Source organism: Aedes aegypti, chromosome 3 (assembly GCF_002204515.2).
Source record: "Aedes aegypti strain LVP_AGWG chromosome 3, AaegL5.0 Primary Assembly, whole genome shotgun sequence".
Classification (NCBI taxonomy): Eukaryota; Metazoa; Arthropoda; class Insecta; order Diptera; family Culicidae; genus Aedes; species Aedes aegypti.
Window position 1 is genome coordinate 15,706,972 of NC_035109.1, and position 27,530 is coordinate 15,734,501.

Below are 27,530 nucleotides of genomic sequence, written 5' to 3' on the forward strand. Positions count from 1 at the left end.
TTGCAGCAGCTTGTCCACATTTTTACAGTATACAACAAATCTCGCCTGAAAATTTGTTTGAATATTAAAAATGTGTTCTTAATCCAAAGTTTCTAATTTCTCGTAATAAATGGATACAGGCATTTTATTTATTTGTTACATTTGGCATTGATGCTCTCAAAGTATTTTTTGAAAATTAAATTTTTACCTAGCATGAGCACTAGATACTGACCATCTGACCATCCATCATCTGACCAATTTATTGGAACCCCTTTCATCTTGACAACATGTCTATTTGAAGGTTTCAAATAAAGAGTTTTTGGTTTATGTGGGAATATTGTTAGTTGAGTTTTTGAAGCATTAGGAGAAATCTTCCATTTTCACAAGTATGTAGAAAACATATCCAAACTTTTTTGCAATCTACTACAGATGACACGCAGACTTCGTCTTTTGGCGGAGAGGCCTGCATCATCCGCAAACAAAAATTTTTGACATCCCTGAGGTAACTCAGGTAAATCAGAATGTGAGAATATGGTGCAATATTGGTCCTAGAACGCTGCCTTGAGGAACACCAGCTCTTATAGAAAATCTGTCAGACTTGGAGTTCTGATAATGAACCTGAAGTATACGATTTGACAGACTACTTTGGATTATTCTAACAAAGCACAAAAGGCGACTATGCAACAATCGTTCCTGGCAGCTCTGTTTGACGGACCAATCAAAACCTGCTCCGTTTTTGCCCCAAATTAGAATACGTGCTATCCAATCTCTGTCTCAGTGAGCGAAACCGACCGGGTTATCTAATGCGGCACCATTCGAGAAAAGTAAGAACCTGTCGCCTCTCCTTGTATTAGCATTATTGCTTTTCTATGGAAATTTGACCAATTTTCTTAAGCCTCCTTTTATTCGACCGCCTTCTTCGCGGCGAGCCAACTGGGGCTGAAAACTTTAATCCCTTCGGTATTGTTGGTTGGTCGGTTGGCTGATAGTGTGGGAGCTGCTGCGATTACGGACGAAATTAAGAGCAAGGACTTACCGACAAATGATGCACTCCTTCCCGTTCTGGTACTGTCCATTGGGTCCCCAGCGGCGGGGCAGTTCCAGGATCGAAAGTCCTCGAGGGCCGCTCAGTGCCAGAAAGGTGCCTTCCGTCGATGGCAAAATCTTCTCCACGGTAAAGTTTTGCGGTGCCGAAGGAATTAGCGTCTGTAAGCAAAAGCGGAAATAATACTCGGTAATTAAACAATGATTCACGGAATTTCGAGCTAAATGGTGGCGGTGCGAGGGTGCAAAAGTGTCTATAATAAAAATTTTGAATTACGACCCCTCGGCTGCTGGTGGGCGCGACGAGAATGGCCTTTTCCTCCGTAACTCATTAATGAGATTTACTTCCGATGGTGGAAAAGATTCTCCCTTCTGACTTTGCGAGGAAATTTTTCGATTGCTGGGTGATGCCACCTATCTTTTGGAATAATTTTTTTAAGCGCGCAATAAATATGAATAATTGATATCCACTGATAATAAACATTCCTTTCTATACTGAGGATGATGATGAACGATGAGGGCTACGACGAAAATATATCAATATACAGAGACAGAGTGTGAGTGATTATGAATAGAGAATTAGCTGAGACGATTATTTTTGAAGAAGAAAACAAGATTATTCCAGAAAACCAGAAGGGAAGTATTGCAAATGAAAATGATTCAAACTCTATCATTGAATGATTTTCCAAAACGTTGTGATCCTTAGGAAACGTGTCATCGACTTTGCGTTGGATCTATTGGCGGAAGTAAAGTTTGGTTGATAGTGATAAAGGTTATGCTAATATTGGGGCCTTGATACCAAACATTACCGTGCTTTAAGCCAAGAACGTCTGTCTTGTGAAAGAAGATTCCAATTTAATTTCTTTAGTTGAACGAGAAATTGCCATCCATCGTCCTAAAGCTCTCGATGTTCGAAAATCCCGAACATGATCCACGAGAATGCCCATATCATCCGCGAAGTGAACGAATTGACTGGATCTGTTGAAATGCGTACCCATGCTGTTTAACCTGACTCTCTGCATAACACATTTTAGCGAAATATTGAACAATAGGTCGAAATTCTGGAGGAAATTTCCAGAACCCCACTCAATGCCGTCGGTGCCAAAAGTAGGGCCAGGGCACCAAACATTGCCACAGTCATGATTTGCTGAGGTTTTTCTCTTGCTATAGACGTCTGACCTGTGAAGGAAGATACCAAAAAAGTTTGTTTGCACAGATTGCGTGGGCAACCTTTTGGGATTAGCATTTGCAAAAACGAATCGTTGAAGCTCGTACCAGGCAGATGAACGGCAACGTTTTTGTGGATGGAATTCCCCAGGCAGAATCTCCAACAATTCTCATTTTTCAGTTAACGATCGCTTACCATCGATTTCAATCGATTTCATACCCATCAGGTAAATCATATTCATGCTTATTCACAAGCTAATTTTCTTCCATCGGTAAACCGTTAGAATCTTTTCAATCCGAATGGAAATACCCAAAGAAATTCTTATATCAATGTTGTCGCAAGTAATTTCAAGTTCCTTCAATTTTCTGACCGTGACCGTTCTAATTGTTTCAATTCAAATGGAAATAGTATTTCAGAAATTCCCATGCTTGTGTCACCGCAAGTAACTCCTATTCTCAAAGTAATTGTTTTGGTTCCCTACATTCCTTCCATGTATGTACTGACCCTCTGCAGTTCCAACACAATGACCCTGTAGCCAACCTAGAATTATGTTGCTGGTTATTTCTAGTTCGCTGATGTTCCGTTCCTAGTTCATTCTTCCTAGGTCCTGTCATTATTCTATCAGGCCGATTTACTTTCACATAAGGAACTTTTGGTTCAATTTCTGAATACTCATTGTGTTGGAAATGATTTCCTCTATTATTTAGTGACTCCAGACTTCTAAAGCTAATAATTTGGTCTATTTGGTATATGATGACATTAATCAGTCGAACTGTCAAGGTATGATAGCTATAAATTCTATCAGTCTGCTTATTCATAGAGAAAAATTATAAAGTGAATTATGTAATCGACTTCTTTAGGTTAGGAGAAACGTATCTTGGAGTTAAAGCCGTGAAACTTAAATGTAAATTAAGAAAATTGTTAAATAAAATTACAGTCTTGAAGCTGCTGGAAATCTAAGCTGCTATCGAGAGGTTTCCATTGCTCCCGAGAAAAACGTCCCTAACAAACTTCAAGAATTTAAAGTATATAAATTCGAAGTACCATGGTGTATTCTATCGGAAGGAGTAATATCCATATAGAGAGAATGATACAACGTCTAAAGGCTTTAGAAGAACAACATCTACAGCGGATGGCACAGTACGATGAAGAAAGTCGGCGATCACGGCAGGATTACGAAAGGAAGCTAGAGGAGATCGAGCGGGAGGCGAAAATAGCTGCCAGAAAGATCGAGTTACAATATAGAGCTAAAAAGGAAGCAATGATTATCACTTATAGAAATAATGCCAGTCGAGCATAACTCGTCAAGTGACAAAATCCTGGCTAACACAGTTTGCTCACCAACTCTAGTATTCGATAGAATAGGCTCAGATAACCTCAACTACTCAGTCAAACCTTTCGTCTTGTTCTATAGCTGCCATCGAGAACGATTCTAAAGTTGTACATTCACGTCAAATAGCTGAAAATGTTGCTGATATCGAAACGCCTCGAATTCCCAACGAAGAAATGGGTAAGAAGTTCAACAGTAAGGAACAGTATACGATGCTGCACTCTGCAGATATAGGGCCTGTCAGTATCGAGCCACAGTTACCTGGTGTGAGTCAGTATGACTCAAAATATGATTAAAATCTCATTTTGCATAAACTAAGTCACTTCTCATCAACAGAGCAAACCAAAAGCTTAACATTGACTGTTTGTGGTAAACTTGATTCATGTTCAGGCATCGAAGGGAAGCGTCGAATGTTTACCCCAATTAGATCGTCATTGGTTGGGAATGATGGTATCGATTGTATCTTATCCGGAACAAATGAAAAAATGCAGAATAAAGCTGAACAGATCTGGTATGCGTTTCAACTATCTGCAAAAGCAAAACAGATGGATTGGATAACCAACACTTTAATAGTCACTCAAACGAAAGCTCAATTGCGAGAAATAGTGTCGAACTGCAACGGTCCCGACCGGCTGAGAGGACCTGTTTGTGTGGGATTCGATCCAGGAGGTGTGAGTAATACTACCATTCGAGGATTGATGCAGATTCTGCCAGAGATACTAGCTACCACTGTGGTCAAGCAAGTGGTCGTTACACGTTGTATATACATCGAAAACACAGACCTGTTCGGTACTCATCTCATGGACTAGGTTCATCCGAATATATACAACGACGGGCAGATAAACCGAAAGACGTGTATCGTGAGAACGTTGATGAGTTTTAGTAGACATATTGCTGTATCAATATGCGTAGGAGATATCTGTCAGCAAATAGTCAGCAAAGGGGATTGATTGAAGCGTATAAAACCTCGAAGCTTCTTGTAAGAGTGAAGATCATACAGACTATGTTCTCTAGAAACCGTTTCTTGGATTGGTCCTATGCAGTGCGAGTTAGATGATTATTTGATGCGTGTTGCGTCTGTACCTGATAAACAGAAAATATTTTCATTCATTGAAAAGATCGGGAGAAAGAGTTTGGTCTGTGTTAGGTACGTAATCATCGAAACGTAGTCATTGACGATTATGCAGTTCAGGTGCTCAATGGAAAGTGTGCTATTACACTATATGAGAAAATAATTTTGTATAAGCTGAAGAAGCCGGAAGTACACGGGAGGGGGTATGTTGGAAATGATTTCCTCCATTATTTAGTGACTCCCGACTTCTTTATTAGCTTTGGTCTATTTGGAATATGATGACATTAATCAGTCGAACTGTCAAGGTATGATAGCTATAACTTCTATCAGTCTGCTTATTCATAGAGAAAAATTATAAAGTGAATTATGTAATCGACTTCTTTAGGTTAGGAGAAACGTATCTTGGAGTTAAAGCCGTGAAACTTAAATGTAAGTAAAATTAATATATTATATGAAAATTAAGAAAATTGTTAAATAAAATTACAGTCTTGAAGCTGCTGGAAATCGAAGCGCCTATCGAGAGGTTTCCATTGCTCCCGAGAAAAACGTCCCTAACACATTGACTGAATCTTCGACTCCCAACTGGTGAAGTTCTCTTCTACCCTCCTGTGTCCAGTGATGGAAAGTAGCGAACGCTTCATCTGAACTGGAACAAAAACAAAACCAAACGCTCCCGAGCGTCAGAGCGCTGGCTTACTCGCATCTGTCGACTCCCGAGTAACTGAAGCAAAAAGTGATTCGTGAACGTGTTCGGAGCTGCTCAGAGTCATATTGTGCTTTTGGGAAAAAAGCTGCTTACCCTCCGAGATTTATGGTTTTCGGGGGCTTTTGACTACAAACTAGTAGTTTACTATCGATATGATGGTTATACCATTAATTTGTCTGTCAAAACCATAATAAATCACACCTTGCTCGGTTACTCGCGAGTAAACGCTCGCGAGCTTGTTGCTACTTCTTTTGACATGTTCTCCCGAGCAGACGGGTGCGGGCTTACTCACACCTAGCCAGATCCCGAGTCTGTGATGTTTGTTATGCGTTGGTATACACTCGTGAGCTGCTTCGTGATGCGAACTTTTCCAGCACTGCCTGTGTCCTGAAGAAACCTGAACCGTTGGCGTCAATCTTATGGTTGATTTCAATTAGGTCCTCAAGATCTGCAACGTCCACAATCGAAAGCCTCGAGCGGTAATGTGGCGCATATTTTCCCAAATTAGCTCGAGAAGAAAAAGGTCACTGTAGACATTGGTTCAGCTTCTCAACTTCTTTCACAAATGCGATAAAAACTTCGCCCTTCTTCTGCTTCAGTTCTCTGATCTGCTCCCGAATTCCTCTGTCTCTATTGGGATTTTCATTCCGAAGCCGTATTTCATTCTTGAACCTTCTTCAACTAGTTAAGTGGCTTTCCCTGGTGAACCACCAGTCGTTAGCTTCTCCCTTCAGCCTTTTGTGAATGTTCATCAATCGTTCGCTTTTTGAAACTCGCTAACTTTTGGATCCTGTTTTTACTATTTCCGGAAAAATCAAATCCTAGCTCTCAACACGCGATTTTCCATAATGTCTTCTGTCATAATCAGGACTCGAAGACGAATATCTTCTTTGCCTCCTATCGGAACGTTTTCTTTCATGTTCATATTTTTCCTCAGAATCGTATTCGCTTCCGAACAACTGCTACCTATCGATTTCCTGTCCTTAGACCTATCTATACTGCTTTCCGAACTATTTCTTCTATAATTTCGCACTCCGGCGGCCGATTTCCGCTTCCGGGTTCTTTCGCCTTTCTGACATCTCCTTGGGACTTCCGACTCTAAAAGAACTCTGGCGGCCATCTGTCGTTCTTAGAATTGTTCTTCCTGTCTTTGCTACGTTCCCTGAACGATTTTAGGCTTCTATAGCTCTTCGGGGGCCTTCGATTATCTGATTCACTCTGACACTTCATCCCTCGAATGCTTGCGAGAAATCGGATTCTTATAGCACATCGGCGGCCCCTTCTCCAATTTTCTTTCTTTTAAAAATGTACATTTCTAGCTTCATCATAAAGTTTGGCTTGCTTCCATATTTGAAACTCCTTCCATTCTTCTTCTAATTCTTGCTGCTTTTCAACTTGTGATACCTTTCTCTTTTGCTTTTTCTTTTCTTTTTCCCTTTGCTCACTTTCCCTAATGTCATTCTGCTTCTCCTTTATCAGTAGTTCTACTTTCATAATCCGTTTTGTTTTTCTCCTTCATTAGCTTCCATATAAACCTTCTGATTTAGGCCTTTCAAAAATTCTTCAATCTCTTCGCAAATAGTTACCTGCTTATGCCTTTCTTATTCGTTGTCAACTACTGCGGTTTGTGTCCGTATAAAATAATGTCGCAGACGCGAAACCATCGCGAGTTCGAACATTTTGCTCAGATTCAACACGATCACTTTTACGCCTTTGTCGATCCGCAAAACCTCATCGCTGAAATTGTGTTTCCCGATCAACTTCAAATCAAAATCAATCGCTTCTTCCAACCGGCAGAACATACTGTCCACTCATCTCGAATTCTTTAGAATTCGAAGACGTGACAAAATACTATCAATTCAATTTACAAAATTAATTCAATTCAAAACTTTATCTAAAAATCAACTATTAACTATTCTTTTATCATAGAAAAATCCAATTCAAGCACGAAGACAATTTCTGGAAATTCAATTCAATTCAAAAATGAGAAGAAAAAATATTATAATTACTTAACCTATCAAATTCAAAATTCAGTTTATTAAAAGAAATAAAACTAACAGTTCAAAATTAAAATTGAATCCAAATCAATCTAAACGAATTCAAACCTCAAACACTAATTAGATAAAAAAAAACGAATTTAGTACCAAACAGAAACCATCGTATGCACACATTATATATTTAAATTAGGTATAGTCATAATTCCCTAATCTTTTTTAGTAGGATCTTAAAATTTAAGAGCTATTACGTACATCCCATCCCTCTTTTGTTGAAACTTTGAATTTAAGAGCTGAAAGGTATATCACGGGAACGATTAGTAGGTAAGGTACCGTGGGGCAAGTGGGTAATGGATTTCGCATAGTTGGGATTCTTTAAAGCCTAGAGACTTCAAACTGAAACAAATAAGGTTGTGTATATTTTTTAGCTTGACTCCCACCAAATGTAAGCAGCATGATGAAATTTATTTTTATGTAAAATTAAAGAAAAAAGAATAGAAAAAGTTTTTGAAAAACGTCTCTTTACTTTTCACTTGCCCCATAAGTGGGGTAAGTGAAAAGTTTATCGTTTTGAACAATAAATTCGAAAAGTAACAGTTATATTCGCGATTTCTATTACCTTTAACATTTGTTAAGGCGTCCCAATGAACAATAACATAAGTAACATGTAAACAAAAAAAAAATGTTATTCTTGTTACTTGAATTTTCTTCTGTTCAGTTATGTTTGTTGAAATGATTCGACAACACTATAACTGCAACATTTCCAATGTTAGTTCTTACATCATGGGACAGCAATTGCATTTCTGCTCTGTAAAATTTACACCGCTCATGATTTGTTAAGAAAATCGGGTAACAACTCTTCGGGAGAAGTCAAACGGAAGCCTTCAATAAGGTATTTAGAAGCTTTTTTATGTCGATACACCTATTTATTTAAAACATTTATTTATGTTTTGAAATAGCTTTACATAGACATTCCACGAGATTTCCGTGCGTTCTCTTATATTGGAACTTTTAAACCAACGTCTTCCTTTTAATCGGCTGTCCGAAGTAAGTAAACATATTAATATTGTAATATTTGGCAACCTTTTTTAAGAGAAGTTCCATGCTTTTACCATGATAATAGCTTTCAACGCTTTGAGTATAATATTTCTTGAATTATCAGCACTTTCTGTTGTTCTATGATAATTACGAACCTTGTATACTTATAGCTACCTAAAGAGAAAACACAAATTCAATCTCTAATGAGAAACTTTTCACTTGCCCCACGTGATTAGAAAATTGGCGGTGTTGTAATTTAGTTATGTTTAGGTCTATGTCGAATTAATTCTAACACTTTTTTATTGCAGTTTAAAACTGTCAGAAGGGACAACTTAGAAGTGGAACATAAAATTATTTTCCGCACCTTTTTTCCGCTGGAAATATAAAAATAAGATGGCACGCCACTAACTTGTTACGGAGTGATAGTTGACAGATTAACAATGTTTAGCTCTATTATGCAATAATGGCTGAAAAATCTCAGAAATCTCTTGCCTAACGTAATGTTCTCAATGTCCTCAAAGGTTTACGCATGAGTTTAAAACGTTAATCCACATATTCAGTTAAATATACCAATTATTTTCACTTACCCCATTTACCCACTTGCCCCGCGGTACCTTATCAAGTTGAAAAGCCATGTATTGCCGTTGCCTTGGTCTCTGTTGAGTAGCGTTGTAGGTACCTGTTTGCAATTTTCCAGACTCTCCGCCACATTCAATTTCAAATGAGAAGGAATATTTCGCAAAATTTTGATATCGGCCGTCGTAATTGTATGACCCACTGAAAAAACATGTTCTTCCACCAGATTTGAAATCGTATGTCATCCCCTTGTCATTCGCCTTCTGAGCTTTTCCTATTTCCGCTAAGTGTTCCTTGAATCTAACCTCGAGAGACCGCTTTGTTTGACCAAAGTAGATCTTGCTGCAGTGGGAACAGCTGATTTTGTAAACACCAGCCTTGTTTAGTGTGTTTACCGGATCCTTGGTAGAGCCCAACGAAGTCTTAAGTTGGTTGTCTCTGCTGGAAAACACCAAATCGATTCCAAAATTCCTTAGCTTTGGGCGGAGCTGTTTGCTGATGTGTATGTCGTATGGGACGGAGACTCTCTTCATGGGTTCGGTAATAGGGTTAGTACGACACTCTGAATTTGCTGCCTTCTTTTTTGTCGATGATGGCTTTTATCGTCCTTTCCTTGTATCCGTTTATTCTTGCCGACTCGTTGATGTACTCCAGTTCCTTGGTCTTTCCGTCTTCGCTGAGGGGTAGAGTTTGCATCCTGTGGATCATGTGTTGAAATGCTGCTATCTTATGCTGAAACGAATGATGCGATGTGTAAGGGATGACTCGCTGGGTGTTTGTAGACTTCCTATAGATTTCGAAGTTGTAAGATGAACTTTTTTTCCCTGGTGACAAGCAGATCAAAAAACGATAGTTTTCCATTCCTCTCCTCCTCGTGGGTGAACTCGATATCCATGTGTACGCTGTTGATTGTATCCAAAATTCTAACTACATCGTTCCACTTGATAAGGCAGAAAAAGTCGCCGACGTATCTCCACCACTCCTTGTTTCTTCAGATTTTCCTCAAAATTCGCCATGAATAGTTCGCACAAAAAAAACGGGGAGAGAGGGGGCTCCTTTCGTCTGCTTGTAGAAATTTCTTCGAAATTGAGAGTTGTTCTCGTCCATGCACAATCTTGCATGTCCTGCCCTTTCCTTTCCATGCTGCATCCGTCCTTTGGGGTAATAACCAGTCCTCGAGAAGATTTAGGGAATCCTTCACTGAAACGCTGGGAAAAAGAGCCGCTACGTCGAAAAAAACCATCATCTCGTCATCCTCGATGTGTCCTGTCTCTAACAGTTTCTGGGACTCCTGGGTGCTTTTAACTGAACTAGTGGGGAATGGATTCGGAATTCCTTAACTAACCATTTCGCCAGTTTATGAGTGGGGGATTTATTGGCCGAAATGATTACTCGCATTTCTTTTCCCGGTTTGTGAATCTTCGGAAGTCCTTTAATCCGTGGAAGAATGGGGTTTGACTCTTTCAAACGTGCCTCGCCAATGATCCCCTTGCAGTCCTTCAGGGTTTTTTTTCTGTAAGCTTGATGAGTCCGGGTAGTGGATCCACTCTCAAATGTCGGTAACAACCTTCGTTTATTTTTTCCCCATTTGTTCATCGTAATCCATCTTGTCCATGATGACGACCGCGTTGCCTTTATCCGCCTTGATGTAGAACACTGGTTTATCCTTAAGTTCTTTCACGATCCTCGTCTCGTCCTTGTCTGCCCTGCTGCGTTGTCCTGTTGTAATAGTCTTTGCTACGATGTTCCTTGTTGTGTTCTGGTCCTTTATTGGTACGGTTTGGGTAAACGCTGTTTTCATGTCTACGATGATTTTCTCCACGTCAGGCTTCGTAGTCACCGCATATCCTAACCCCTTGTTGAGGTATCAATTGTTCTACTGAGATCTGTTGCGTCGAACGGTTAACTTCGAAATTTTCGATGGGTTCTACAATCGGAGTAGGAACGCGGTTACCTTCCGTCGTCTAGGATCGCATGGTGGCTAGTTTTTTTTTCCGGTGTAGCCTGTTCTTCGCATTCTTCCGCTCGTTTAACCTTGGTCAGGAATAATGGGAATCCTTCCGGATATTCCTGAGCTAATTGTAAATGCAGAAAATAGCACTTCGTCGTCAGCTTGTCTAGTTCCGCGTAGTGGGATTTAATCGATGCCGTGATGTAATCTTTCTCTGCTGTTCTCGAAGTATGTTGTGGAATGTGGGGCCCATCTTAATCCTATAGCTAACGGGTGTTAGTTTTTCTTCAGAAATTCCACGTCCTAGAATGCCCATGCCAAGCAAATTAAAGCTGAAACAAATTCAAAATGCATCTCAATTTCACTTAATCCAAATAAAAGCACTCACAATTAACTGAATCTATTCAAAATTGAAACAACTAAATTTAAGTTTCATAAACTTTCGACGTTGGGCGCCATTGTAATCGTTCGACCAATTGGAGGTGAATGACTACCCCGAAGGGCGGGCCTTGGCAGTTGCACGGACTCTAAACAAATGTCCTCGGAGGGAAATGGTGGCCCAAAATGCCATGGGGACCCTTTTCGACTCCTGTCGACACTCGATCAAATTTAAACAAACAACATTAAAACAACGAAACAAATTTAAAACTAAATTGAGTTCGCGTTCGTCGGATATACCGACTCCGAAACGTTACGCTACTCTATAGAACAAACAAACATATAACGAATCTAACACTTTAACCCTTTGGGGCCCGATTTTTTCCAAGAACTATTATACAGTTTTTTGAACGCCTTTCAATAGTTTTGGTGCTCAAAATGCTAAACATAACAAGAAATGATGACAAATATTTTTTTGGGAGGTGCTAGGTCTTCCAAACTGCTCTTGAGTTCATAACTTGAAGTCTATGCTTGTAATAACAACCTTGTTCATCATACAAGGTGATGAACTGTAATCTACCGTATATTCTGAACCTTCTGAGTGTTCAGCAAATATTATCAGATCATTTCGAATGTTCAAGTTTATCTAACTTGTCGGGATGTTCAGTACAAAAGATCTACAACGCGATGAGAGTCAGGATTTAGTGGTAATAAATTAATAACCACGAAACGAAGCACTTCCGAAACATGGTGTATTCGACAAAGTTTCCAGTCATAATTAGCGACATCTATTGGGAAGCATCCATAAATTATGTCACGTAAAAATATACTATTTTCAACCCCCCTGCTTTTCACCTTATATTTGAGAACAATTTGTGAAAACGTCAGTAGAGTCTAAATGCGTGAACGAGTAGAAACACGTTTTGAATATATGTGTTTGTCGACGAATCTTCTTCTTTTTTCTTGGCATATCGTTCCCACTGGGAGGAAGCTGGCTTCTCAGCTTAGTGTTAGTTTAGCACTTCCACATTTATTACCTGAGATCTTTCTCAGCTAATGCGCCCAAGGAAGTCAAGACTCTTTCCTTTACGAAAAGGTCCGGTAATCGTCATACAAATCTCGAGCTCTACTTCTTTTTTGCAATCGTGCAACACGACTATCCGTGTAGCGGCGTCACTACTGTACTGTCACAGACAAACATACGTAACACTCTTGAGAAGCTCATGGTACATGCGTTTAACGATGAATTTGAATTTCATTTGACCGACGCGATCATTCCACCAGAGGCGCTAGTGTTCGACCGCTTTGACTTTTGATAGTGTACACGTTGCTGAATGATGCGAACAAAACTTACAGGCAATTTGTGTAGTAGTGTGCGTGTTAGGCAAACGTCAACTAAAAATCCATCATGGCAGCAGTCTTCAAAGATCATCATTGCTGCACAGATACTTTGAAAAGCATACTTTGAAAATGTCAATGCTTCGCAATAGATTCGCGCTTTTTGCATTTAATTGCTCCTGTGCTCACTTGATCAAAATTAATGCATCATTGATTCAAATCATTTCAAAGCTTATGTAGTTAGCTCTAGACCTAGGTGAGCATAGAAAACAAATGGCAGTGTACATTAACGGTTTTCAACTGAAGATGTCTGGGATCGAGTCGATTTCCTTGACGTTCCTGAGCGTAGAATCTCCCATAGATTATCACCCTTATTCTTGTTTACGTCGTATCCAGCTTTCAATCGAATCTTATTCGTTCGAATACATGTCCCATATGATTTTGCTGACGTAGACGGGAATGCGAAATGATTTTTGATCAGAAGTGAATTCTAGTGGTGCTCTTAGAACACTAAGTAAGCTGATAAGCAGACTCTGTTCTAGTGAGGACGTAATACCAAGCAGAACAGAAGAAGAAGAAGAAGTTGGTATACCTATCATGAGCCAAAACTACAATATTTTTAATAACATAAATCGTTAAAAGATTAGCAATATCTATGAAAAAATAGTTTGGTTGAAAATGTATAATTTATACGTTAAAGACATTACTGGTCTATCTTGACCATCCGGGCATAACAGAACTTGCTTATTGGGTGAAACGGACTTTGAAAGGGGAACTTTTGATACGTTTGTTCAATTTGGGGTGATAGCAGAAGCGCGTATAATACCGCGCTATATCGAACAGCCGGACGCTTCGGAAGCCGGACACTGGCCTTTTTCCCGGTGTTTTTGGCTGTAATTTGTTTCGACTAGAATTCATAATTCAAACGTCTTCTACGTACTCCATGCATAAAAATGTCGAAAAAATAATTTTTGGGTGATTTAAAGCCGGTGTCCTGGATTCGAAACATCCGGACACTTCGAATCAAAACAACTTTTTCCATGGTAGATCTTTTTCAGACAAATCAAGACATTTTTTATTGCCATAAAGAATAGGATAAAATATTGTTTGACTTTTGAATAACAGTGTGCCGGAGATCACAGCTCGTTGGATAGAGCCTTGTTCTGAACGTGGCAAGAATGTTTGGGCTCCGTGGAATGATCCATGTCTCCAACAGCGCTATGGAGGTAGTGTTCTTGTTCGAGCATAACACCAATGTCATGCAACATATTTGATCATGTCATTTTCTCCAGAGAAGGCAGCTGAAACTGATTGTGGCTGTAATAAAAAGATTACATTATCGTCTGTTTATGACACATGAACAAATTCAACTGATACTCAACAACAGCGTAAAACAACAACACTAGATCACGATGAAAAAAAAAAACAGTATAGGTTGCTCGGCCTACCAATAACGTTTGTTATCCATCTGCAGCATAGTCAACCTTGTAGAATGAGCTACAAATGATTCAAATAAATGATGCAGATTTTTCACCGAAATGATAGGATCAAATCAAAGCCTTGTTGGATTGAAAAATAAGGATCGTGCATTCTCTTTCTCCTTGTTTTATGAATCAAAGCAACGCAAAGCAAAGGCAATTTTGAAGACTGCATGGCAGACAGTGCTTCGCGCGGTTCTTGCAACAGATGGCAGTGTGGACTGTAAGACTATCCATGAGGACACTTCGCGATTGGGTTGACAGCTCAAAGTGCAAGCACAGTGAACACTAAACTTACCGAAATTTCGTTAAGCGTCATCAGTTCTTACCAATCTCCTTTGTTCCCCAAACGAATCATTCTATTGATATTTACTCCTCTTTATTGATGTTAATCAAATCCTAGCAGCAAACCATGCGACCAGAGCTGACCCCCAGGTTCACAGATTTCGATTGGTTATGTAAGCGAAAACAACTGCTGTTATGGACTAGGCTACGACTGTAGATTTCAGGGACTGCTGCAGGGCATTGCGGATGACCCTGAGTATCTCAAAAGTATTTAGCAATACCATTTGATCACACGGAAAGGTCAGTGAACCTGGTAGATTCTTCTTCTTCTTCTTCTTGGCATAACGTCCCCACTGGGACAAAGCCTGCTCCTCAGCTTAGTGTTCTTTGAGTACTTCCACAATGTGGCAGGCACGAAGATAAAGGGTGTCCACGATGAAATTGCCACACACAATTGCAATGCCAGGGATCTTTCCCCCCGCTTATCACTTTTCGTCTACGGAATGATTTCCAAAGAAATCTGGCATCGCTGATTATTTCTAGCGCAAGCAACTACTGCTGTAATTTTCGAGAATTGAGCTTCGGGATAGTCTGAACGTCGTAGAATATCCCAAGACATGAAAAGGCATGTGAAGCAGCGTTTTTCTTGACATAATAGGTATGTATTACCAAGTACGAACATCAATTGTATTTACAAAAGGCATTTTAAGCTACTTTTATACTAATTATTCTATTTGTCAGACTTCTGCATGTTCAGGATGTTCTAGGTTGCCAAGTAGGACATTAAGGCATACACCTAAAATTTTTCCCTGACAGGGAAGTATATTTGCAAGGACTTTTACGAAGACAGTAAATTTTATTCATTGGTTCTTTTTATACCGCCATTTTCCGACTGCGGTCATAAATGACCGTGCCGGCCCCAAAGGGAAAACTTTGATCATTTTAGCGAGAAAAGTTACTGGAACAAGGGTAGACCTGAAGTTCTGAACTCCAGGCCTGGAATATCACCAACGTTCCTTGAAATAGCCAATTGGTCTGTGAGAAGGATCAGTGAGCATGGAAGATTATATAACTTCACTTAGTTTAGAAGGAAATATTACTGGAAAAATAGTAGACCTAAAGTTCTGAAGTCCTGGGGAAATTTTGAAGGATCTGCAATCGTTCCTTGAAACAGCATATGGATCCATGTGAAGGTTCAGTCAACATAGTAGATTATATAACTTCACTCAGTTTAGAAAGAAAAATTACTGGAACAAGGGAAGACCTGTAGTTCTGAACTCCAGGGTAATTTGGAGGGCCTGGAATACTCCAAACGATCCTTGAAATATCTTTTTGATTCGTGAGAAAGCTCAGTGAACATGAAATAACTTCATCGTTTAGTAAGAAAAAATACTAGAACAATTGTAGATCTGAATTTCTGAACTCCGGGGTAATCTGGGTGACTCTAAATACCCCAAACGTTCCTTGAAACAGCTAATTGATCCGTGAGAAAATTCAGTGAACATGTTAGATTTTATAACTTCACTCAGTTTAGCGAGATAAATTACTTGAACAAGTGCAGACCTGAAGTTCTGAACTCCAGGGTAATTTGGAGGGCCTGGAATATCCCAAACGTTCCTTGAAAGAGCTTATTGATCCATGAGATGGTTTAGTGAGCATGTTAGATTATATAACTTCACTCAGTTTAGTGAGATAAATTACTGAAACAAATGTAAACCTGAAGTTACGAACACTAGAGTAATTTGGAGGGCCTAGAATACCCCAAACGTTCCTTGAATTAGCCTATTGATCCGTGACAAGGTTCAGTAAACTTGCTAAGTTATATATCTTTACTCAGTTTAGCAAGAAAAAATACTGGAATAAGTGTAGACCTGAAGTTCTGAACTCCAGGGTAGTTTGGAGCACCTATAATATCCCAAACGTTCCTTGAAACAGCCTATTGATGCATGAGAAGGTTTAGTGAACAGGAAAGATTTTAAAAATTCACTCAGATTAGCGAGATAAATTTCTGGAATAAGTGTAGCCCTGAAGTTCTGAACTCAAGGGTAATTTGGAGGGCCCGGAATACTCCAAACGTTCTTTAAAATATCCTATTGATACGTGCGAAAGTTCAGTGAACATGGTAGATTATATAACTTCACCCAGTTTAGCAAGAAATACTACTGGAATAAATGTAGACATGAAATTCAGATTTCCAGGGTAATTTAAAGGGCCTGGAATATCTCAAACGTTTCTTGAAGTAGCCTTTTGATCCGTGACAAGGTTCAGTAAACATTGTAGATTATATAACTTCACTCAGTTTAGCGAGAATAACTACTGGAACAAGTGTAGACCTGAAGTTCTGAACTCCTGGGTAATTTGGAGTGCCTGGAATATCCCAAACGTTCCTTGAAATAGCTCTTGAGATTCTCAGAGGTTGGTAGATTCTATTTTAATTTGTAATGTTATTGTTTTTACCCAAACAATTACTGTTACGGTTGTAGATTTCAAAGAGTGTGCTTCAGGACAGTTTGGACGGCCTAGAACATCCCAGAACATAGCAAAGCAAATGAAATAGTGTTTTCGTTAAAAGAGTAATTCTATATTATCTAGCCTGAACATTATTTATGTTCACAAACAGCATTTCACGCTTCGTATGTACTTATAGTTCAATTTTCCAAACTTCAGGATGTTCAGGATGTTCTAGGTTGTCAATTAGGTCATAAAGTCATATATTTCATATTTTTCTCTGATAAAAAAGTATATTTGGGGACAACTTTGCCGAAGACAGTATATACATTTGTTCATTGGTTCTTTTTTTATAGTCTTTTTTGTACTGCGGTCATATATGACCGCGCCGGCCCCAAAGGGTTAAACATAAATTAGCTTTATAATTTTGAAACACGAACTTCTAAACCCCAGCCGTCATAGAAGCAAAATGATCGAGTCTACGTCTTTGCGACAGGCAAGAGCCTGTTCATGCAAAAATTGCGCCCAAAATAAATTTGATATGGCGAGAGTTCGTGCCATCGGAAAACGAACATGGCTAAACGAATAAAAAACACTACAAATGTATGCACATCACTACACACACATATCCCATGGTGAAGTCAATTTAGTACAAACCTTATCGACAGTTTACGTAACACAGAGCTCAATCAAATTCTAATTCAAATGATTTTACTTAAAAAGATAAAAACGTCAAAAGTTCACAAACTTTTCTATTATTTTTTTAACGAAAAGACGTAAGACATTATAACTTTTCATTCAAATGAGCTCAAGATTTGGGAGAACACTCAGAATTTCATCTAGAATCGAATGAGCGGGTGTGGAGCAAAATGATTTTTTGAAGCACCTCAATACATATAGCAGTTATTACTAAAACTTATTTGAAACCTGGATCCAAACTTTTTTATTTATCGTAATGATCAGCTGGATGGAGCATGTGGTGAAGTTGCTATTATCAACGATCTTTGTGTGCGGATGACACAGGCCTCTCAGTCAAAGGACGATGCCTGCTTGTCATCTGTAATAGATTGCAAAAAAGTTAGGATACTTTTCTTCATATTTGCAAAAATGAAAGATTTCTCCTATCGCTTCCAAAACTCAACTTATAGTATAATATAACTTATATTTGGTCTAATAGAATAAAGCATCTTATATAAAAATATATCTTTGAAAATCAGAATAAGCTGAATGTAACTGAAATTTTTTTTTTTCTTATCAACAAGCTAATTATTTTCAGGCCAACCTTAGTGTACCAAACTCTATAGAGGATCAAAAATAAAATTTTGAAAATGATTATAAAGCTGAAAAATAGAAAATCTTTGCCATGCGATACACTAACAACACATTTGATTCATATCAAAGTGCACAAATTTTCAATAGCCACACTATTTCCTAGCTCAGTACCAGCGACAAACAAAAAAAAACAAAAGAAAATTCCCACCTTCGCTGCCTTGTTCCCATATGCTTTTTGAACAACATAATTCGTTTCGGAACAACCCACTCGGCCCTTTGTATTCAGCGGTTGCACCAATGTACCCAGACAAGTGGCATGTGGTCGACCAGCAGCAGGTACTTCAAGGTTCAAGCTGTTGCACAATTTTCCTCTGCTCAGCGACCTCTCGAGAGGGTAACCCGTTCAGGCATTGAAGTCCTTGTGGCTACATTGTTGCACACAACTCTTTGCATCCGTCGTTCAAAAGGATCAATCTCCTCCCTCTTCTCGTAACACCGCGCACAGGCGTTCTCTCATCGATGGCACCCCAGTTGAGAAAACTGCCATCAACTCGAACCGATTGGGAAAATTGAGAGTCAATCGATAATTGATTTGTGCGCCCGATTTTCCCACGAGAGCTTCTGTTCTGCTGGAGAAGAGCACTCATCTCGACAGATTTTGCTCTTTCGCCGGCTTCTCCCTATCCAAGTGGATTCTTCTGGCACACAAAAAATAAGCGAACGAACGAACGAACGAATCAACGGCAGAACAAGTGCTCGGCTACAACATTAAATGCGGGTCCTTATCGATGATAAGCCACTTGCGCTGTGAGTACCGGAACGCAAAAATTTGTGTGTTCTCCGCCCTCTCGGAAAGGGTTGGGTCGGATGATGAGAAAAGCTCGTCCAACTAGTGAAAGGAGTGAACGTGATTGGAGCTGACTGTTCCTGCTTGTCACGATTTTCTCGCTAATGAGAAACGGATCTTCTGCTGTAGCTCGGCTGCTGAAACATTAATTAGCATTGATTATGTTGACAAAATCTGTTCCAATCAAAATTCGCCATCAGCAACGTTTTCGGTGCATGTCAGCTAGGGTGCGGCTAATTTTTCGAAGCTTATCATAAACCAAAAGTTCGTGTTGCTCTTCTTCAAATCAAGGAAGGAGAAACCTTGAAGATCGAAACAAATATTAAGATTTAGAGGTGACTCAACGACTTGAATGTGAACTTTTAATTTAATAAATATGCCTTTCAGTAAGTTCAAATAACTTGTTATTTTGCAGTAAATTTTTAAGTTATATTTATAAAAAGTTTCTAGAACATCAAATTTGTCTGAAGTTATAACTAGCGTTGGATGGTACCTCTTCTTTAAATTGGGAGGCCTCAGTGGGATAAAAATACTAAAATTCTCACCGCTCAGAGAATACTTGACGGATTTCAAATATGTTAAACGAAGCTCATTTTTTAGTAAAATAAGGAAAATTCTTTGAGAAATACACTTGTTACAATTTAAGATAAGTTTGATGCTCTACAAACTTTTCATAAGTCGAATGTTGAAGAGATTGGTGTAAAAAGATCGCAAATTTGTTGGAAAAGAACAAAATTATGTAAACTTCACTGAAAGGTCATACTGTATAACTTGAAAATCCCCCTTCATGTCGCTTGCACTACCATAAAATCTGAATATTTTCAGCTCAAAACTTTGAGTTTTTCTCCATTCATGTGATTTTTAGTCAGAACAGCGCACGAACTATGGGATTTGAGAACTTTCTCAAAACAAACCGCACCCTAATATCACCTCAAGTTTTCTGTTCCTCAAAAATCCGCGCTTGTTTTTTTCCGCAACGATGGTAACCGAAGAGGCAAGTTGATAATAACAAACTTCCCTTCGTATGTCGTCGACGAAAGCTGCAGGCTTATCTATATAGGTGCACACATTCCGTTCCGAATAATCATCCCCGGTTTAATAAGACTGGGGTGGGGTAACAGAAATTCTGAATACACCCAAGAAGAAGAACACGGCAGCACGTTGGCACCAGGACCAGCATCTCCCAGCAGAGAAACGCAGAGTGCGATTGGTGAGCTTGTTTTCCCATCGCGATGAATAATAAAAATTGCTATGTCTTATCCTCAAGGCGAAACTGAACCAGAACAAGAAGAGCATCCGACTTTTAATTTCAGGTTAATACCACAAATAGCAATGCACACACATACCCCTGGTTCGAAACGAGCACTCGAAAAAACTGATTCTGGGAACGTCGTAAGCTTCTTTGAAAGCAAAATTCAGCAAATTTTCAGATGGAGATGTTTTTCCCTCCGTGCACAACAGGAGATAATTTTTCTTCCATTTCGTGTTGTACGCGATTTGTAATGATAACAAAACATACACCTCGAGACTTTGTTCCTGAACTGCTACCGCAGCTTCATAGGAGACTTTTTTTTCCGCTGTCTTCTTAGGAAAAGCAATGGCTCTTCGCTGGAACGACTGCTGCTGTTCGTTCGTTTTTGACAGAGATCTGAATAGGTGAAACAATCTTAATTGAGAAATGGAAAAATCATCGTGGTTCGTTGTGAGATGTCGTTGTTTAACTTCTTTTTTTTTTGCTCTGCCATGAGGTTGGGATTGGATCATAGAATTTTCTTTGGCTCAGGCTTTGAAAATATCGCTGGTTTGATGACAGCTGGGTTGAATTATAATTTTGAATGGATAATCTAAAGCTAGCAGAATCACCTATTTGTTTTCTGATAATTTGTGGCGATTTTAGAGATTGAAAGTAGTATTTTCAATACATTTCAATATTGAGGACTTGAAATGTGAAAGAATTGATTATCTTGTCCAGAAATTAGAAGATTTATTTGAAAAATTACTGTATAAAGTCGGGTGTTCAGAGTATGAGTCATATTTGAATTTGAGACATAACGGTACGTCGTCAGGGGTGACAATGGGCTAGTAGTGACATTAGGCGAAAGCATAATCTGAAGTATCTACTGGGAATAATAATATAAGATTTTAATTTAGTATTCTTTGAAGTCATCTCCAGGTAACATAAAAATATGATTTTTAGGCTGGTATGTTTAATAAATCATTTGAAAAGCTTAAATAGTCCCTTTTTAAATTGTCACCTTTAATGTTTTTTTTCTATTAAACACCTAATTTTTAGGTGGATTCATACTATTTTGACATATAACATTCATGATATTATTCTAATTGTATTTGGTCGGCGTTAAGTCAGAAAGGGACCAAAGTACAAACTTGGCAAAATGGGGATTATTCTTTCATTAGATGTGAAATTACTTTACCTCCTTTTCACTTTGATCAGATTGAGGAATGCTGTAAATACGAGAGATATGGAACAAATTTTTCTTTGGATGATCAATAAAAATCGATAAAAGTATGCAGTCAGAGTGGACCAAGTGCTTAATACCATAACAGCGAAAATGATCAGCGCGCTGAGGAATGCGAGGAAATTGAAAACATTTTAAGAGATTTGTCATATTTGTCGACATCAAATGATTCTACAATTTATCCATAAATAGGAATTCATAAATTTTATTTGATTCGATGCATTTGATTTTGGTTTTTGACCTTTACCATATTTGGATGGGTGGTCAGAAAATGCAACAATTTCTGTGCAGACAGAGCGGACCAAGTGTTGAAAAGCAATAAAACTGATTTATTATTGCACTTTTTGAGTCAATTTCAGAGTCCGATAAAAATTTATGGTAGTTCTATGGTGTCTGTATGGAATGTCCCTATCACTTCACATTTTATTATTTGAAAGCAAACAGCAAAATGTGTAGAAATATTTAACCAAAATTTAAACGAGTTAAAAAATTACGGAAACGTTAGACTTTAAGCTCATTTTTCTCAAACAATGAAAAATGTCATTTGGTCCACTCTGACTTAACGCCGACCATTTTAAAGCTCTAGAAAACATGAGCAAAACACGATTCCTTTGATATTATTGCGAATCCATTTTATTTTGTTTCGGTCCAATGTCATCCCCCCTCGAAGGGGTAAGATTGAGCTAATTTCCATACGTTTCCTATTCTAAAAAAAATAACACGAATTTTAATTATGTGTGTGAACGTGTTCACATTTTAAGCAAACCATTTCAAGTAAAATTGCGAAAAATAGTTCAAAATAAATTAGAACTTACGCAATATCACCCCCGTACTGTCGTTGGGGAATTTAGGAGCGAGACGTTTTGCATAATTTAATTGGTGGGTCGTTTTGCACAATGGGTGATTGGAATAAAGAGATTATATGCTTCTTCAAAAAAGCTATCTAACCTTGAATGAAACTCCCCTTGATTCAATATGTTTCGAAGCATTGACATTGAAAAAATTGGCGAAAGCATAATCTGAAGCAGCTCTGCAACTATTGGCAATACTAATATAAGATTTTAATTTTATTATTCTACAGGTACCATAAAACATATTTCTAGAGCTTGTAGTTTAATAAATCATTTGAAAAGCTTGAAAATATACCACTTTTAAATTGTCACCTTTAGTGTTTAATATAAAATCTCACTTTCAGATGAATGAATACTATTTTGAAATATCACATTCATGATTTTTGTTCTAATTGTTATTTTAAAGCTCTAGAAAACACGATTCCTTTGATTTGTTCTTATTGCAAATCCATTTTAGTTTGTTTGGTCCAATGTCATCCCCTCGAAGAGGTAAGATTAAGCTAATTTTCATACGTTTTCTATTCAAAGGAAAATAAACGAATTTAATTATGTGTTCAGCATTTGCAAATTTCGTAGTTGCTGCTACTTGTGTTGCACAGAGAACCACTCAGATGAAGCTTGGGTTTAACCCTTGAAAGCCCGAAAGGAGCCTTGAAATTTAAAATGGCTACAACTCGGAGGCTAGTATATCAATTTATTTGAAATAAATTTCGAAGTATGTAAATACGGTTAGTTGGTCGAGCATCTTCCCTGAACCCTTAAGCTTTTCTAGGTAACGGAAAAAGCGTGGACACGATGGTTCCAAAATTGACCTCAGGAAATCTCAATATCCAGTTGAGCTAGAAGGATGGTGTCTTCAGCAAAGTTATTCAGCAGATCAAGAGCTATCTGGCGTTGAAAAATCTGATTGAGAATTTATTATTTGACACATATCCAAAGACAATATTGATGATGAGACAATTGATTAAGTGGCGAAATTAAATATCTTTTCATGATAATGAATTTTCGAGCTGCTTAGGTGAATATCTATGAATAAATGAAAACCGAATTTAGTACTACACCAATAAATTCCACTACAGTTCGTATCCTTTGACAGATGAGGTAGAGACGATAGAAGATTTCTTTTAACCAGCGCTACCTAGCGGATGAATCCCTAATCAGACTATTCATCGCCAGTTAGCCCTTCATCTGCTGAACAGCTTTGCCGAAAACATCAACCTTCTTAAGATACAGAAAATTGAAGACAATTTGTTACTAGCGCCATCTACCAGATAGCCTTCAATCTGCTGAATATATTTACCGAAGACATCAACTTTTAAACTGATAATCTTAAGGTAGAGAAGATTGAAGATTGCTTTTTCCAAGCGCCGCCAAGCGAATGAATTTCCAATTAGTCTCTTCACTGCCAGATAACCCTTGATCTGTTGAACAGCTTCGCCGAAGACACCAACCTTGCAGTTGTTAAGGATCTTGATTTATAGACAATTCAAGTAAATTTGTCACTAGCACCACCTACCGGAAAAAATACTAATACAGACTCTTAACTGCCAGGCCGTTTATATCTTGAACAGCTTTACCGAAGACACCAACTTTCTAGCTTATATGGTAATTTAGATACAGATGATTGAAGAAAAATTGTCACTAGCACCACCTGGCGGATGATTTCTCAATCAGATTTTTCAAAGCCAGATACAGTGGTCCAATTTCATATTCGTACAGGATACTGTTTCCACATCAAGTTAGTAAAAAACTATTAAATGAAGTATTGAGCTAGAAATACTTTATCCACATTGAAGGTAACTAGGTGTTATCTATTGTTTGCCAATCACAAAATGTTTCCATTTTACATTCATCTTTGGATTAATAGAAAAGTATTGAATGATGTCTAAAATTCACCCCAAATTCCATATTCGTACACCTAACAACATTCATACGCACAACGTTCAAAACTAAATTAAGAAGCTCTATTTGAATTACTGAAATGCTTTATTATGATGTTCAGATGTAGTGAAGAATACATTTGGACAATTTATTAGTGGACATATATGAAATTTAGGTAAAGTTATGAAAAATGCCAGTTTTCGAATGATTTTTTGCTATTAAATCCTACAATTCGAACAATAACGTTTATTTTTGTCATTGATCCAATCTATAGATTATACTCGTAAGCTCTGATAGAAATTTAGTTGAAATATTATATAGTTTACAGAAATCATAAACAGTTTTTTATCCCTTTTTGAGTTCAAAAAATGTTGTGCCATAAGTTCAAAACTCTTCTAAAATGATATTTTTAATCAATGTAAACCAAATGTTCATTCTAAACAACAGGTAAATGTTACATTTTGAATTTGCCCTGTAAAAATAATTTGAACTACGAACTTCGTTTTACCAATAAAGTACCCTAAACTACGCTGTACATACCTCCACATAATTGATGTCATCGTAATATTCAATTATCTTTGAAAATAATATTCAAATTATATTCAAAATAGCACCCTATTTTGCAATTTATTGATTTTTTATAAGAAAAATACAAAATAACTTGAATGAGCAGAGAGCATTGATATACTATTTAATAGAATATATCCTGTTGTTTTCATCATTTTAAAAAAACTTTTGTTTTGCGGTTATGGCAATAACTATTTATTCTTTAAATCTCTATAATCATGTTTGGTAGTAAAATGTAAATTAAAAATGATAATTACGCAATGTTTTGATTGAAACATTAACTATGGATTATGTATATACATTTAGGAGCCAAACATAAAGAAATTGACTAAAATTTTGGTTTTGGATTTGTTATAAATGTTATAACTACCTAAGATTCAAAAGTATAAGTTGTCGATATCCACTCCTAGCTACTCTAAAAACTGATTATAATTTTTTGAAAACTTGTTCAATATTCGCAGTTATCATTATTAAGGAAGTGATGTTGAAAAAAGTGCAATTTATTGTTCGACTTACCGAATATTTTAGCAAAAAACATGGGGAAAAACTGGTAATTTTTCTTAAATTTACTTAAGTTTAAAATATGTCCGCTTTTAAATTTTCCAAATGTATTCTACTGCAATCTGAACAACACAACGAAGAGCTTAAGTAATCATTCTTGTCCATTAAAAATTAGTTTTTGAGTGCTGTATATTTCTGTTTCGTTAGGTGTACGAATATGGAATTGGGTCAATTATAGACACAATCTCAAAAACTTTTTCCATTATTCCAAAAATTTATGCAAATGAATATAGTTTGTCCATTGCCAAACAATAGATGGCACCTATAACCTTCATTATTGATAAAGTATATCGAAGGTCCATGCACCATTTAATAGATTTTTACCAACTTGATATGAAAACAGTGCCCCGTACGGAAAATGAGATTGAGCCACTGTAGCTCTTAATCAGCTGAATAACTTGGCCGAAGACCAGACATTGCAGAATTCGCCTCTAATTTGATGTTGAAGCACGATCAAAGCAAGCGAAGAAAAGCATCCATCTGTAGCCGATCTCATGTCTATGATCGGCAATGTATCGCAAGTTGTAACAAGTTTGATGAATGCAGGGTGTCCATTCAAAAATCAGTTTTCCAATTCCCGGATTTTTTCCCGGGTGTCCAAGAAGTTAAAAAACAGATAGCAAAAAAATCCTGCGTTTTGATATTTTTGTTTTTTTTTTATACGATGTGGACAAATTTGGAGGACATGATCTAATTTATTCAATTCATAATTTTTAATAACAATTAACAAAAACGGTTTACATTTTAAAAGGGTTCTTCTTCTTTTTCTTGGCATTAACGTCCCACTGGGACAGAGCCTGCTTCTCAGCTTAGTGTTCTTATGAGCACTTCCACAGTTATTAACTGAGAGCTTTCTTTGCCAAAATTGCCATTTTCGCATCGTATATCGTGTGGCAGGTACGATTATACTCTATGCCCAGGGAAGTCAAGGAAATTTCCATTACAAAAAGATCCTGGACGGACCGGGAATTGAACCCAGACACCTTCAGCATGGCTTTGCTTTGTAGCCGGCGGACACTAACCACTCGGCTAAGGAAGGCCCAAAAGGGTTATGGACAAAAAGATTTAAAATATTTCTGCACATCTTCATCGATCCTCTCTTCCGCTAATACTTTGCTAAAAAAAAATCTGCAATATTTCTTATTAATGAAGAAGATATAGTGATTCTTCATACTACGACAACAAAATCAGTTTTCTGCAAAAACGCAAAGGAAACAATGATGAAGAGAAAATCGATGAATGCAGATAGACGCTTATGAAAAAAACAATGCTGATTTGCTTAAATAACTAAAACACCGTTACCCCCTCACGGTGCTCCCTGACCGTTATTATCAGAAAAAAATCTCCATCAAATCTGTTCTCACCAGTCGATTTCTATAGCTAAGCTGCATGTCTGGGCAAAATTTAAAAAAAATCGTAGGGCCCGTTTTGAAGTTACGCCCTTTTTAATATGTAAGTCCACTAATTCAAAGGAAATCTGAGATATTTAAACGAGTTTTCATTGGCCGTGATTATCAGAATAGTTGTGAATCAAAGTTGGTTTATATAATTATTAGTAATTTCTGGGAGGAGTTTTGAACGAGAAGATAGAGAATTTGGAGTTACGTCCTTTTGGAAGCGTTACCATTAAAAACACTAATTTCCAATAGAATAATTAGCAGGGTGTCTACTCGTTTACTAAAATGAAATTCCCTTATATTTCCAGGTTTTTTCCAGGTCTTAAGAAATAATTCCAGGCTTAAGAAAAACTCTTATGCTGATTATAGAATTTTGAATGAATTTGAATTCATTTCTAACAGTAGGTCTTGAATGGCTTGAAAATACTTGAACAAAAAAAAGATCTCTTTAGTTCTTTAGTGATTATTTCCCAAGGAATTCCACCTACAATTTCATTTTAGAAACCTCAAGAACACAAGAAGGAAAACCGCAGAGAACGCCTCAGAGATTTCATTGGAAATTCCTCCAAAAATTCTCCAACAAAGTATTAAGTCCTCCAGACTTTTATACAATGATTCTTCCATCGCTTCCTTTTGGGCACCCTAAAAAATACCCGTTTAGAACATAAAAAAACTGTATCTTCTCCAGAAAGCACCACTGGGTCTTTCTTAGAATTGTAGTATCGGTGCTAGGTTTGATGATTTGTAAATCATAGTAGGTCAAGAATATATCGCTCTTGTTTGGATTACCATTCTACGAATAAGACGTGTTTTCTTTAAGGATTCCGATACAACATTTGGCGACGAAAGGATAAATTGTTTGGTGTAAACGAACGTTGTTTCCTGTAATTTC

At 37.6% G+C, this 27,530-nt stretch overlaps 1 protein-coding gene across 1 annotated transcript in view; it reads right to left on the reverse strand.

The window, feature by feature from the left end:
- The window catches only part of LOC5568050 (nuclear pore complex protein Nup88), a 274,497-nt gene that overhangs the window by 154,523 nt on the left and 92,444 nt on the right, over window positions 1–27,530 (reverse strand). The window contains exon 2 of the mRNA XM_021854340.1: window positions 1,016–1,185. Coding sequence (XP_021710032.1) covers window positions 1,016–1,185 — 170 coding nt within the window. The remainder of the gene's footprint in view (window positions 1–1,015; window positions 1,186–27,530) is intronic.